Here is a 13,146-nt window from a genome sequence, read left to right on the forward strand (position 1 = left end):
CCAGAATGCACGATCTCGCACTCTGCACTATTAACCACCAGCTAATCTTTATGACACTGCATCTCCAAGTTGATTCCTGTCCAGTCATTCCATCATCCTTGTCCGTGTGCGCAGAGCTTCCCACAGCCCATCAGCCACAGTTTCCAGTAGCACGCTGTTTCAACACTGCTGTAACATCCTTGTGAGCCCATCCTTGTAGGTTCTGGATGAGAGCCTGTTTGGCTGCTTGCAATTGAGCACCACAGAGAACTCTTTGGCAGAGCTGGACGTCTGGGATCTCTGCTGACAGCTGCTTTGTCTGGGGCAAGGTGCCTTCGGAAAAGCCCTGTTGTATTTCAGTCAGCTCTTCATCGTAGCTCACAGATTCACAGAATGACAGAACCAATCAGGTTGGAAAAGACCTTTGAGATCATGGAGTCCAACCCATGACCAAACACCACCATGGCAACCAGACAGTGGCACTGAGTGCCACATCCATTCTTCTTTTAAACAACTCCAGAGATGGTGATTCCATCATCTCCCTGGGCAGTCCATTCCAATGTCTAATCTCCCTTTCAGTGAAGAATTTCTTCCTAATGTCCAACCTGAACCTGCCACAGCTTAAGACTGGGTCGTCTCTTGTCACTTGTTGCCTGGGAGAAGAGACCGATCACCACCCGGCTACATCCCCCTTTCAGGCAGTTGTAGAGAGTGATGAGGTCTCCCCTGAGCCTCCTTTTGTCCAAACTAAACAACCCCAGCTCCTTCAGCCGCTCATCATGGGACTTGTGCTCCAGATCCTTCACCAATTTCGTTGCTCTTCTTTGGAATCGCTCCAGCCCCTCAATGTCCTTCCTGAACTGAGGAGCCCTTTGAAAAGTTTGTATTTGTATGGCAGGGGGAGCCGGGCGCTGTGTGCGGAGTTGGCGGGGCGAGCCCCTGAGGCGGCGGGCGAGGGTTCCCATTCCCGCCCGCTCCCGCCCCGAGCGCCGCGGGGCTCCCCGGGCAGCGCGCCCGGAGCGGCGGCCAGAGCCGCCCCCGCTGCGGCGGAGGGCCGGGCCGGGCCGGGCCGGGCGGGGCGAGCCGGGCCGGGCCGGGCCGGGGCGGGGCGGCGATGAAGGGCCATAAAGGGCGGCGGCGGCCAGCAGCGGGGCTGGCGCGGTTGCTCGGGGTGAGCGGCGGGGCTGAGGTGAGCGGCGGGGCCGGGGTGAGCGGCGGGGCCGGGGCTGCTCTCCCCTCTCCGGGGCTGCTCTCCCCTCTCCGGGGCTGGGCCGGCGGGGCGGGCGGGCTCTCCTGGGAGCGGCTCTCCTAGGAGCAGCTCTCCTGGGAGCAGCGCTTGTGTCGCGGCTGAGGGCGTCCGAGGCGGCGGAACGCGGGGTTCCCGCCGCGGGCGGCCGCTCGCTGAGGCGATGAGCGTCCCGCCGAGCGAGCCGGGCCCCCCGCCCTCAGCGCCGCTGGGCTCCGCGGATACGGGCCCGCGGAGGTTTTTGGGTGTTGTGTCAAATTGTAGGTCATACAGGAGAAAGTTGCTGCTGCAGGGTAGCGCACCTCGTCGCGACCAAGGTGAAGGGGTGTAGTCCTGGCTCTTTTTTTTTTTTGCCTCTGATTTGAGTGTTGCTTTCAGTGCTCTTTACGCTCGGTATTAAAGATAGATAGTGTCTCCTGCCTCCGTAGTGGTTTTCTTCCCGAGGAGTGAGCATCTTCAGGTGTCGGGTCTTGTGAAGGGAATGGCTGGCGGTGAAACAAGAGGCAAGTGAGCTCTTAGCATCCCAAACATATTGGAGTCGCTAGGAATCTGTTGTCATTAGCATAAAACTTGCCGAGTAAGCAAACACAAGTGGTTTAGGGGTGGGAGGCTTTGCAGGTTGACGGTCTGAGAATTAAGCTCTCCACTGAACTGGAAATGAAATACTTTGTCTTCCTCCCCCCAAGGGCAGCAATGTGCATTATTCTCCTAGGTGAGGGTCACCAAGCAGAACCAAGTGTGTGTGGTGGGGTTGGAAGCACTGGTCCAAGTCTTTTCTGGTCTCTGGGTGAGTGAGCCGTGTGTGTTTTGACTGCAAGAGAGGGCTACAAATGGAAAAGAGGAGAAGGAATAGATTCAGAGGTAGTAGCTGAAAGCACTTGCAGCTTCAGTTAGAAGTCACGGGAAGACTCTTGTGTTCTTTAGTGATCTGAAGGATTTAATGGAAGTACAGTGAGTTTGCAAAGGAAATGTACTTTAATGTGCTTGAACTGCCTGAGAGCAACTGCTGGCATGCTTGATGCTTTTGTGTTTATGCTGTGTTGGAGCATTAAGAATCGAGCTTGAAGAACCACTTGAATTGTCCTAGATTGATCATCTTGCAAATCACAGGTTTGTTTTGTGCCTGCTGGTGCTGATGTGATCCATGGCAGCACAGCTTGTAATGCAGCAGCTCATGCTCAAGGACAGAAGCTACTTCCCCAGAAGCATTTAACCTCACTGTGTACTTGCTCTAGGGTTTGACTCTCTTCTTTCAAATAGGTGGCAGGTCAAATAAGTTTCTCAAAAATGAAAAGTTGGAAAAGGAGAGGTCTGAGATGACAATAGCTGCGCTTTGAAACTTGTGTAAAAATGTTCCATGTGCTATGCTGTGGCATGCTAGGAAACTGTAGGGTTTGTTTTTTCATTCTTGGTAGGCAAGAGTTAATCTGCTTAAGTTTGACTAGTTTGACCTTGGCAGCTGCAGTCTTCAGGATACTTGAGGCAGAAGAAGGTGAGGCCTCAATTAGTCTGTAGCTGTCAGGAAGCACCTGGCTATACTGAAACCTGGAACACTTAAAAAAAGAAAAGGGTATTAACATCAGTTTGAGTTGCAGGACTGTAGAACATCTGAAGTGTCTACATGCTACAAAAGGCAAGTGATGTCACAGCTAATCGGATCATTCTCTTGTGCTTAAAATGCTCAGACAAGGCTGTGACTAAGTCTGGTTAGTGAGATTCTGGGTGTTAAGAGTAACATGAACTTGGTATGCATCCTCTGTATTTATCCAAGATGTTACAAGCTTGTTTGCCCTTCACAAATGAGCAGAACTTGGCAAAGTATGAATATTCCCAGAAAGGTAGTTTGGTTAGGCAGTGTCTCTGAAGAGGGGTAAAGAGTTGTTTTACAAAGACAACATTGAATGCTGTTACCTGACTTTGCAGCTGAGATTCTGTCCAGAGTGTTGAAGAGCTGCAGCTTTTTGCAGGAGCAAGATGTACTTGGCCTTTATCCTGTGAGTGATAGATGCTGGATTGTTCAGAAAGGAAGGAGTTCTATGAAAGTGAAGAAACCTTGTATCTTTGGCAAAATTTAAGAGCTATCAGTGGACTAGCTGTCTAAACCCTGAAACTAACACCTGAGGGTCTTCTGTGGTTCTGTTAGCTGGAGGCAGCAGTTTGAGCTTTATATGCATCATGAAACAACTTCAAAGCTAACTTTCAGAAGTGCTTCGCAGCTCATCTCACTTCAGCTGGCGCTGCTGATAACTTTAGCTTTAAGTAAGCCTTGTGTCATCTTTGGTAATTTCCATTTGGCACAAACTACTTTCCTGAAGTAACTCTACCTCACCAAAAAAAGAACAAAGAGCTAATTTTTTTTTTTCCCTGCACCTGTAGAAAAGTTGTCTCATTTCAGGTGAAAGGATTGCTGATAATCATTAATACATAGAATTATGTCTCTGTGAATGGACAGAAGAACAGAGCCTAGGAATAGATCTAGGAAACACAAACAGAAGCTCTGACTTGCCTTTTTCTTTTTATATTCTACCTCTGTAGAGTTTCTTTGGAGAAGAAAAGCCCTAAGATGGCAGGCAAAGGAAGTAGCAGAGCAGACTCCATGTCCTGCAGTGTACTGAACTGGGAGCAGGTCAGCCGTCTGCACGAGGTTCTTACGGAGGTGGTTCCGATCCACGGGCGTGGGAACTTCCCGACGCTGAAGATAACTCTGAAGGACATTGTTCAGACGGTTCGGAGCCGGCTGAGGGAAGCGGGCATTGTGGTCCACGACGTCCGTCTGAATGGTTCTGCAGCCGGTCATGTCCTGGTCAAGGATAATGGGCTGGGATGCAAAGACCTGGATCTCATTTTCCAAGTTTCTCTTCTAAGTGAGGCGGAGTTTCAGTTAGTTCGAGATGTGGTCTTGCGATCCCTCTTGAATTTCCTGCCGGAAGGAGTAAGCAAGCTGAAAATCAGTCCCGTGGCACTGAAGGAAGCCTACATCCAGAAGCTGGTCAAAGTGTACACGGAGACTGACCGGTGGAGCTTGATATCGCTTTCCAACAAGCATGGCAAAAACGTGGAGCTTAAGTTTGTAGACTGCATACGACGGCAGTTTGAGTTCAGTGTGGACTCGTTCCAGATCATTCTGGACTCCCTGCTCTTTTACTATGACTACTCGGAAACTCCCATGTCAGAGCACTTCCATCCAACTGTGATTGGGGAGAGCATGTATGGAGACTTTGAAGCAGCTTTTGATCACCTCCAGAACAAGCTGATAGCTACCAAAAATCCTGAAGAGATCCGAGGTGGTGGGCTGCTGAAGTATAGCAACCTCTTAGTACGAGACTTCAGGCCCATGGATAAGGACGAGATCAAAACTTTGGAGCGCTACATGTGCTCCCGATTCTTCATAGACTTCCCAGACATCCTGGATCAGCAGCGCAAGCTGGAGACCTACCTCCAGAACCACTTCTCCAAAGAAGAGAGGAGCAAGTACGACTACCTCATGATCCTGCGCAGGGTGGTGAACGAGAGCACTGTCTGCCTCATGGGCCACGAGCGAAGGCAGACCCTCAATTTGATCTCTCTGCTGGCGCTCAAGGTGCTGGCAGAACAGAACGTCATCCCCAATGCCACTAATGTCACCTGCTACTACCAGCCAGCACCCTACGTCAGTGACGTGAACTTCAGCAACTACTACCTTGCGAGTGCCCCCGTGCTGTACAGCCAGTCCTACCCCACTTGGTTGCCTTGCAATTGATCGCTTCCCTCGAGGGCTCCGGGGTGGAGGCTACTGACAGCCACCACGCTGAGTGTAAATACGGACAAGAAATAGCTGTCAGATGGATGCTCTCTAATGGAAATGTGACTGTATCAGACTCTCCATTTCCTGGTGTGCAGTGGGATTGTGCCACCAGGTGACTTGCTATGAACTTTTCAGTGTATCTCTACAAATGCCAAAAAGCCTTATTACCTCTTCGTTGGGAGAAGAGGACCAGCAGCCAAACGTTAAGAGGACCAGTTAAGAAACTTTGTACTAGCTCTGGAAGTGGCAGTTAACATGTGATCCAAGTGGAGCATTCGGTAAACTGGGTGTAAAATGCCTTAAGCAGAAGCTGCTCCTGGAGTAGCAGCAAAACTTTGCTTTCTATTCCCCAACCTCATCACTCTTCCTCAGTCTAAGTTCTGGCCAAATTTCTCTTGAACTAATTGTACCAAGACTGGGCTCATGTTATGCTTGGGTCGCTTTTACTTTGTGTCTGTGTAGAGCTGGTAACGGTATGAATACTGTCTGCCTTGTAGGGGACATAAATGTTGTTTCCTGTAGTGCCTATGGATCTGTGGTCCTGCCTCGAGTTCAAGATTAATTTCTTGGAAGTTGAAGACGGTTTAGTAAGTCTATTCATAAAGCATAAGCTGGTCAAATTTTTCTTGACTACAAAAACTTGGAAGGTGGCATTTCTAAAAGCACACCAAAACACAGTCCAACACTTGGTAATGTGAAAAGCCCTTGAAATGAGGAATCAAAGCTTTAAATAGAATTGGAGCCACAGTTTGAACATTTGACTTGGAAAAATATTCTTGAGTCCAGCATCAAGCTAAAGCCTTTCTGACTAGCTTTCAAAACAATTTTGGCACAGTTGGGAAGTAGCACAGCTCTTACTTTGGGGTTTGATGGGATTTTCTTCCTCACAGGTCCACAGCAAAACCAGCAAAAACCCTAAACAAAAATCCCAAGCCCCACTATAAATTTCAGGATTATGTGCACTCCTGCCACAGTACAAATTCTGAAAGGCCCTCCTAAAATGAATTTCATACTGTACAACTTCAGGCAGGTCCTGAGGCTTGCCTTTCTGTCACCACTGAGGGGTTGAGCTTACTAGGTTATCACTATCACCTGGTCACTGTATGAGATGGCTTTTTGAGTGGTTAGGGTAAAGTTCTTCCTTTTTACCGCTCCTAACCCTCACTTGAAGAGGTGTACAAGCCCTGAACAGAGCTCTCCACGGAAGATGGATGCCTTCAAAGTCTGAGCTCAGAACAGTCTCTGGAAGAGTGTGCACTCCCTTAGAGGTACAGGGGGCTTATCCTCCTGAACGGTGTGTGATGAGCTTGCTTCTTTGAGACTCCTGGGCTTTGTAAGGAAGGTAAAAAGTTCCCCAGTTATTTATATAGTGGTGTAATTAACCAGATGATTTTCACTGAATTATAATAGTAAAATACATATAGCAATGATCTCAAGTTCCTTTTGTTTAACCAGAGACATAGACTAGAAAGGCAAATCTTAGAGCTATTTATTATGTGCTGGTGCAATGTGCAAGAATGCTTGTTCACTGAATCTTTTTTTATTACTTCTATAAATATTTATTACTGTTTCTGCAAGCTTGTAAGACCAAAGTGCCTGATCCAACAAATGCTTAAGCAGAAAGCAGGTGGAACGCCAATATTTGGTTGCTATTCAAGGTGGAAAACAGCAGCAGTGCTGTGCTGAAATTACAGTAAAAATTACCTGCTCCTCATAAGACCAACAAGTTCTTTCCACTATTCATAACTGCTTCATGAAGACTTTCCCAACAGAGCAGTGATGCTGCTTCTCTGTTAAGACTTCATTTGGCTTAGGAAGGCAGGGAGAGATGCAATTTACAAAGTAGACTGTATGTAGCCAAGCAGGCTTTAGCTTAATTTCCTGAACAGTTTTGCTAGTAACATCGGTAGCAAAAACACAAATAATTTGGTGGATTATATTGTGGTTTTTTTTCATTAAAGGCTTCCTGATTAGTCAGCCAAAGGAGCTAAACTTGAAAGCAAACCCGGCCTTTTTCATTAACTGTGGCTTGGACTTGGTGTGGTTTACAGACAAGACATCTGTCATCCAAGACTTTGACTTTTTAAAAACTAACATGATGCCAGTGTTGTCGTATGTGTTAAACTTAGTGCAGGCTCACTGCTGGAATGCAATCCTAGGCAAGAATAACTCCTGCACGCAAAGCAATACTTGGCCTAGTATAGAGTGTCACTAGAAAGAAGACTTTAGAGTTTGTAGTTGCTGTCATCTCTTGCATAGATGTGCTTGAAGTCAACCCATGCTATAGCCATTGCAGAAGTGAACTGTTGCCTAGAGGAGCTTAGACTTGGGTATCTGCCTTCTGTGATGTTGTGGCTGGTCCTTAGGAATTGTTTTTGTGCATTGGCTCACGTGGAAGAAGTGGTGAGATGCTTGGGAGGATTCCTCGCAAGCTGGAAGCACAGACTTGTTTTACTAGTCTTTAATGCCTTGGCTGCTGAACATCAGGCCAGGTCCATCTCCTGAAAAAGGAAATGCTAGAGAACGAAAAGAGGCTGAATTGGATTCCTAGTGAGATAGAGCTCTGGAGAGGTTTCCTGCCATAGGTATTGAGCTTTTTCTGATGCAACTCGATGCTGAGGCCTCTGAGGATGCTGCACATTGAATTGCTGCTCTCTGAACAGCTGAGTGCCTGCCTTGGAGCTTTGCAGGGTTCTTGTGTTCCCTTGTCTGGCTGAGATGCTCTGGCACGTGGGAAATTCTGATGCTTTGTAACCCGGCTCCTAGACACTAAACTCTCGAGTGGTTAAAGTGTATCCTGAAGCTGCACACTACCTGCTGCATTGACCCTGCATTTCCAGGGATTGCTGGGGCACTGCTTGTCCTGTTGCCATTGAAATAATGCTGGCTTGGCAGGGAAAGCTGGTGTACTTGGTAGCTTTTCACCACTGTGCTGCAAGCAGCCTACCCTTTTCTGTTCTGGGTTAGCCTGGCAGCTCAATGGTGCAGGTGGCAGGGGCTTAAATTGCTGTGGGGTTAGCTGCTTTGAGTTCAGGTTTATGGTGATCCCTGTGGCAAGGGGTAATTTGAGAATGAGCACTAGGTAAAAGTGATGAGCCTAGGCTGAGTCCAGGATGCCTGCTTGATTCAGTCACCTCTCAGCACCAATAATGCCTCTGCAATCCTGTTCTAACCTCTTGTGTGTCATGTGGAGGTTAGGGAGAGACTACTGTACTTCAGACTCTTACCTGACACATTCCCTCTGGGCAGTGGCGTTAAAACAAAGCTGCAGTAACACTCAGTGCATCGTTCCTCAGGATCAAGCTTCTACTCACTAGGCTGTGGTGTAAAACAGCTGTTTTCTTTGTGTAGCTTATAGCCACTGCTGGACAAAGCCAGTCTGAGGTTAAGTACCTACTGACAATATTTACTGCCAAGTTCCCCCTGACTTGCAGTTTATTGTCATGACTTCCTCACTATAAGATAGACTTTTTTTATTATTATTTGATAGAGATGCTACCAAGGAGACCCGGTAGAAGACTCTTTTAGTCACTTTGGTAAAATCCCTGTGCTGATCCATGGTCACTGTGACAAGTTGTAAGCTGAAGTGTAGTTTGTGCTTACTCTGCTAAAGATTTAATTATTGCTGTGTTTGTCCTCTGCTCAGTCACTCAATCACTGAGCTGGGGGTTTAAGACTACTGCTTGCTTCTGAGTAACCACTTTTCAAAAGATCCTCATGCTTTGCCATTAATCACCTCCTTTACAAAGCAGTAGGTAGTATTGAAATCTAGTCCAAATACCTCAAGCTTTCCATTGAAACTTAAAGATCCATATTTTGGACTTGAGTTCTGGGGTTAAGCATTTGGTATGTGCCTAGGCTTTGTGGGTTCCTGATTCCTAGAATAACAACTGATGTTGGTAGAGATCTCTGCTTGTCACTATATGAGTAGTTGGGAAAAGGCCTCTTAGAAGAGAACCTGGACAAATTGCCTTAATTCTGAACTGTCAGTGTACTGATGGTGCTTGTTTCCTAGTCCTCTCACTCTGCCATCAGGATTCTGTAATTGTTAGGCGCAGGAATAAGAGGTATGTTGACCACAGGCACAGGCAGCTTGGTCTAATTTGGGCATTGGGAGAGCCAAATGAATAATAAAACTTCTAGCCCTCACATCAAAGTCTTACTCAATTGTTTCTTGAATACAGTCAAGTGCATTTCATAAATGTTCTTTATTTTCAGTGAAGCTAGATATAGAGTGGGTTGTTGGTCTATAGTAGAGACTTTGGGGGGAATGGTTGGAACACTCTGGTTTTTGTCACTTAAATGTCTGGATTGGGCTTGTCTCTCTGAATAAAACTGCACTTCCCATTGAGATTTAGAAAGCCTTTTTTCCTATGTTTATCTTATTATTTTTTAGTGTTAAAAGAAGTCAGCTCTTGGAAAACCTGTCTCTCATCTCTTTGGAAGAAGTGAGGGTGTTGTTTTGTTGGTTTTTTGAGGTTTGTTTTGGTTTTTGTTGTTGTGGGTTTTTTTGGGTTTTTTTCCCCCTCCCTCTTCTTTTAGCTGGCAAAACGTGGAACTAGAAATATTTGAATTTGTGATGAGCCCGAATGTGAGATTGGTCACAGTAACTTTGTCTACTGTTCTGCACTGTGGTATTCACTTGTCATCCTTGGAAACTGGGGTTTGGACCTTAATGATGCTGAAATTCTTGTGCCAATAAACTTATGCTAAACAACCCTTGCCTCAATTTTTGCATCTAAATAATGCTGACAAAGAATCTGTGGATCTTATTGTTCACTGGGTGTGCAGGTGCACTTGTGAGGTGAGCAGTAGTGTGGGGCACACAGTAATGTTTGCTTTAGGTGTCATTCAAGGCACATTTTTTAATATCTACGTCAACTTATTGAAGATTAGTCAGTTAAGTGAGGCATGATTAATCTTTCATTATAGAGACAGTCTCTAGAGAACCATTTTTTCCCTGTCTGACCATCATCTGGTCTCAACTTTAGGACATGGTGAAACACAGACCTAGACCTGTTAGGTAGGGTCTGGTCTGAACTAGAGCTTGCCAGTCTGTTCTGGGACACACTTCATTTTATTATATGCTGCTGCAGACTTCAACTCACAACCCAAGGGGGTAAGAAATGAAGTCAGCAATTGTCTTTCAGATTATTTACAGGTTGAAAATCTTTGCTTTCACACTGTCCTAAATGCTGATGCTACTCCTAACCAATGGTCAGTGGGAGCTGAGCAGGTGAAAGCTAAGCACAAGCTAGGGTTGTGTGGCAGTCCATTTGCTGCTTCTACTCTAGAATAAAGAATAAATCCTCTTAAAAATTGTGTTTGCTTCTAATCCCCTCCAGAGCTCAGACAAACTCTAGCCTCAGTTAACTATTGCTGGAGAAATTCCAATCTCCACGACCTTGTAACACCTGCAGTGGAAACTTCTGTGGAATTTAGAGGCTGTATGATGCCATGGAAGTAATCATGAGCCTTGAGTAGTCTTTTTTCCAGATCTGATTGCTTCCCTATGAGCTTAAATAGAGAACTGATAATGCAGCTGGGCAACCCAAACCATCTGCTTGTTGCCTGAAACTCTCCTGCCTTAGCCCCTGCTTGTCACACCATGAAAGCTTCTGAGTTATTTTGGGCACCATCCTTCTGTTTCTAGAATACCAAGCTCAGCTTTGCAGGGTCAGATAGTGAAACAACAAAATAGCTGTGCTTAGGCAAGTGGTGCTGGAGTACTCTGTATGTTCCATATAGAGCTTATATAATGGTAAACATTCATAGAAAGTAAAGGAAGATGGTTTTGCTCTATTGCAGTTGTATTCTTAGTGAAAATAAGCATCTTGTTCTAGTGTATCTGCTAGAACTCTCCCTTCTCTGTCCTGTGCAAGGTGAGCTCAATATAGTCATGGGCTGTGAGGTGTTAGGCATATGGTACTCTATATTATTGTCATTATTCTGTCAGGTGTACTTATTTTCTTCCTTATGCGATGGAACGCTTAATATTTTTGAAACCAGAGTATTCCAAGTGCCCTTACAGAGACAGAATAATTGGTCCTATGAGAGAAAAAAAAAAGCCTGTTCATTCCTGCTTATTTGATACTGCTTATTACATATTAGTGTATCTAGTTCATCAATATATTAAGTACCTGCAATTGCCATTTTGAGCAATAAAACAGTGTTTTTATCTATCCAACACATACCAGTTGAATATGGGTATAAACCACAGCAGTCATGTTCTGCTGTGGTAGCAGCACTGCCATCTGTTCTGCTTCATCCCAACGAGTTCCATGTCCTATAGGCAAGACTGCCCAGCTGAGGGAGTATTTAGCCTGCCAAGTCTTGGTTATTTTCCTCCTCGGAAAGGGTTGAGTCATCATGCTGGAAAAAGTGAGTCTTGACAAAAAACTGTGCAAAGCAGCTGCTAGAGCCTAAGCTGGTAGTCTGTGTGTACATTAAGGGATCCTGTACGTTTGTTAGTGTTATCCTATTGACCCTTGCCTAAGTAGTTTAATTAACCAGCAGGAATGAGTTGCCTAGGCTGTGCTGCAAAATGCTGGGCTGCTTTTGTCACTGGTAAGTAGCTTAGAGGACAATCCATGTCACCACGCTGCTTGGAGAATGGAGTAGTGCAAACTCTGGGAGAAGTCTGGCCAAGACAGAGGACTGGCTCGTCTAGTGTGTGTCAATAACATCTTGTCACTGAGAAACCTCTGTAGAAGACTCCCAAGGCTTGGTTGCACCTCAAGCAAAGGGAAAACTGTCCCCCCTTGAAAGAGAAGGGTTGAAGTGTGACAGTTCTAATTTAGTCACTGTGCCCCCATGCAGCAAGGCAAATCTGAGTGTGCCGGATATGTGGAATGTGAATTGCACGCACAGACTGGTCCCTTTGTGGGTGCCCTTCTTGCTTCAGAACTGACTGTCCACCTGCAACATTTCCCTTCCCTGCCCCCTCTCTATTGCTTATCTGAAAAACTTACCGTGGAAGCTATATCTGAATGTTCCCCCCTGAAAGTTAGTGCCCTAAGCTTGCCCAAAAGATAGCGGCAATTCATTGTGTACTGGGAGAACCTGTTCTAATATTTGATTGTGGTCATTACTGAGAATTTCAATTGCATTTTCACACTGGGCTTTGAACTTAATTTTCATCCTGTGGATTGCTGCATCCTTATCAACCAGGCTGAGAAGTCCCAGATGGTTTCCTGCTATCTGCTAATCTCTTCAGTTCTTGGATGAACTGCAGAAAATGGGCACTTGAAGCTTTATGTTGAATATATTGGATTCAGAAGCTGGAAACATTTTCTTCTGTAATTTTGTTGTTCCTGTTTCTCCTGACCCAGTACCAGCTGTTAGCCCAAAAATTGGTGCTGAGATTGCTTCTCAACCTCTTGATGTTCGTGTCACAAACTCTGCCTGCCATTTTTACCATGTCATTATGGTATGCCAAGTGCTAGTGCCGAGTCAGTTATCCATAGTGATTTCAAGTTCCATCTGCTGCTTTCTGAGGCAGCCTCTGCCATCTGCTATCAACAACATCTGTTCTCCTGGTTTCCAGATGTAGTACTTTGTACTTGGGAGTATTGGAAAAACATTTTGTCTGAATTCTAGGGGCAAAATCTCACAAAGTGGATGGACAGAGTAACTCATCTTCATTGTTTACTACCCTGCTGTCTTCAGTGTTGCATGGCTCTCTGTTTTGCATTGTTCCTGCATGCTGAAGGGTACGTGATGTGCTTGCGGACACTTTGAAACCTGCAGGTGGTTTAAAATCAGAGTCAGCACAAAGTCCACAGAGGTACTGGACGCAGGTTATTTTGGGAGTTTTTATTTGTTCTGCAAATACAGAGTAGAGACAGCAAAGAAACCTTATATTCTGTCAGTGCTTTACAGCAACTCCTCAGTTCTTCCCTTTGCACCCCCACATCTAAAACTCTGCAGTTACAAGCGTCCTTGGGGCTCACTATCTAATTGTTGATTTTACTTGCTGTTAATAAGGAATAGATGAGTAGTGAAAGGGTCTTTGGTTTGGCACAACTGAAGTGAGGAGCCCCGTGTTTCTGCTCTTGCCATCACATCTGTAACTCATCACAGGCATCTGCTTGTCTCGCTGCTCGTGTGGGGCTCCCCAAATGTTGCACAGCCCTGA

The 13,146-nt window shown here is 45.9% G+C and overlaps 1 protein-coding gene across 1 annotated transcript; it reads left to right on the forward strand.

Moving 5' to 3' along the window:
• Positions 1 to 1,094: 1,094 nt before the first annotated feature.
• TENT5C (terminal nucleotidyltransferase 5C) lies at positions 1,095 to 9,726 on the forward strand. The gene is made up of 2 exons (XM_040056367.2): positions 1,095 to 1,168; positions 3,761 to 9,726. Exon 2 carries the CDS (start codon positions 3,789 to 3,791, stop codon positions 4,962 to 4,964), a length of 1,176 nt encoding a protein of 391 aa, XP_039912301.1. The 5' UTR covers positions 1,095 to 1,168; positions 3,761 to 3,788; the 3' UTR covers positions 4,965 to 9,726.
• The last annotated feature ends 3,420 nt before the right edge of the window (positions 9,727 to 13,146 follow it).

This window comes from Hirundo rustica, chromosome 2, assembly GCF_015227805.2.
Source record: "Hirundo rustica isolate bHirRus1 chromosome 2, bHirRus1.pri.v3, whole genome shotgun sequence".
NCBI lineage: Eukaryota > Metazoa > Chordata > Aves > Passeriformes > Hirundinidae > Hirundo > Hirundo rustica.

Coding starts and splice junctions, on each gene's coding strand:
- TENT5C (XM_040056367.2), top strand. CDS start 3,789: ATGGCAGGCAAAGGAAGTAGCAGAGCAGACTCCATGTCCTGCAGTGTA.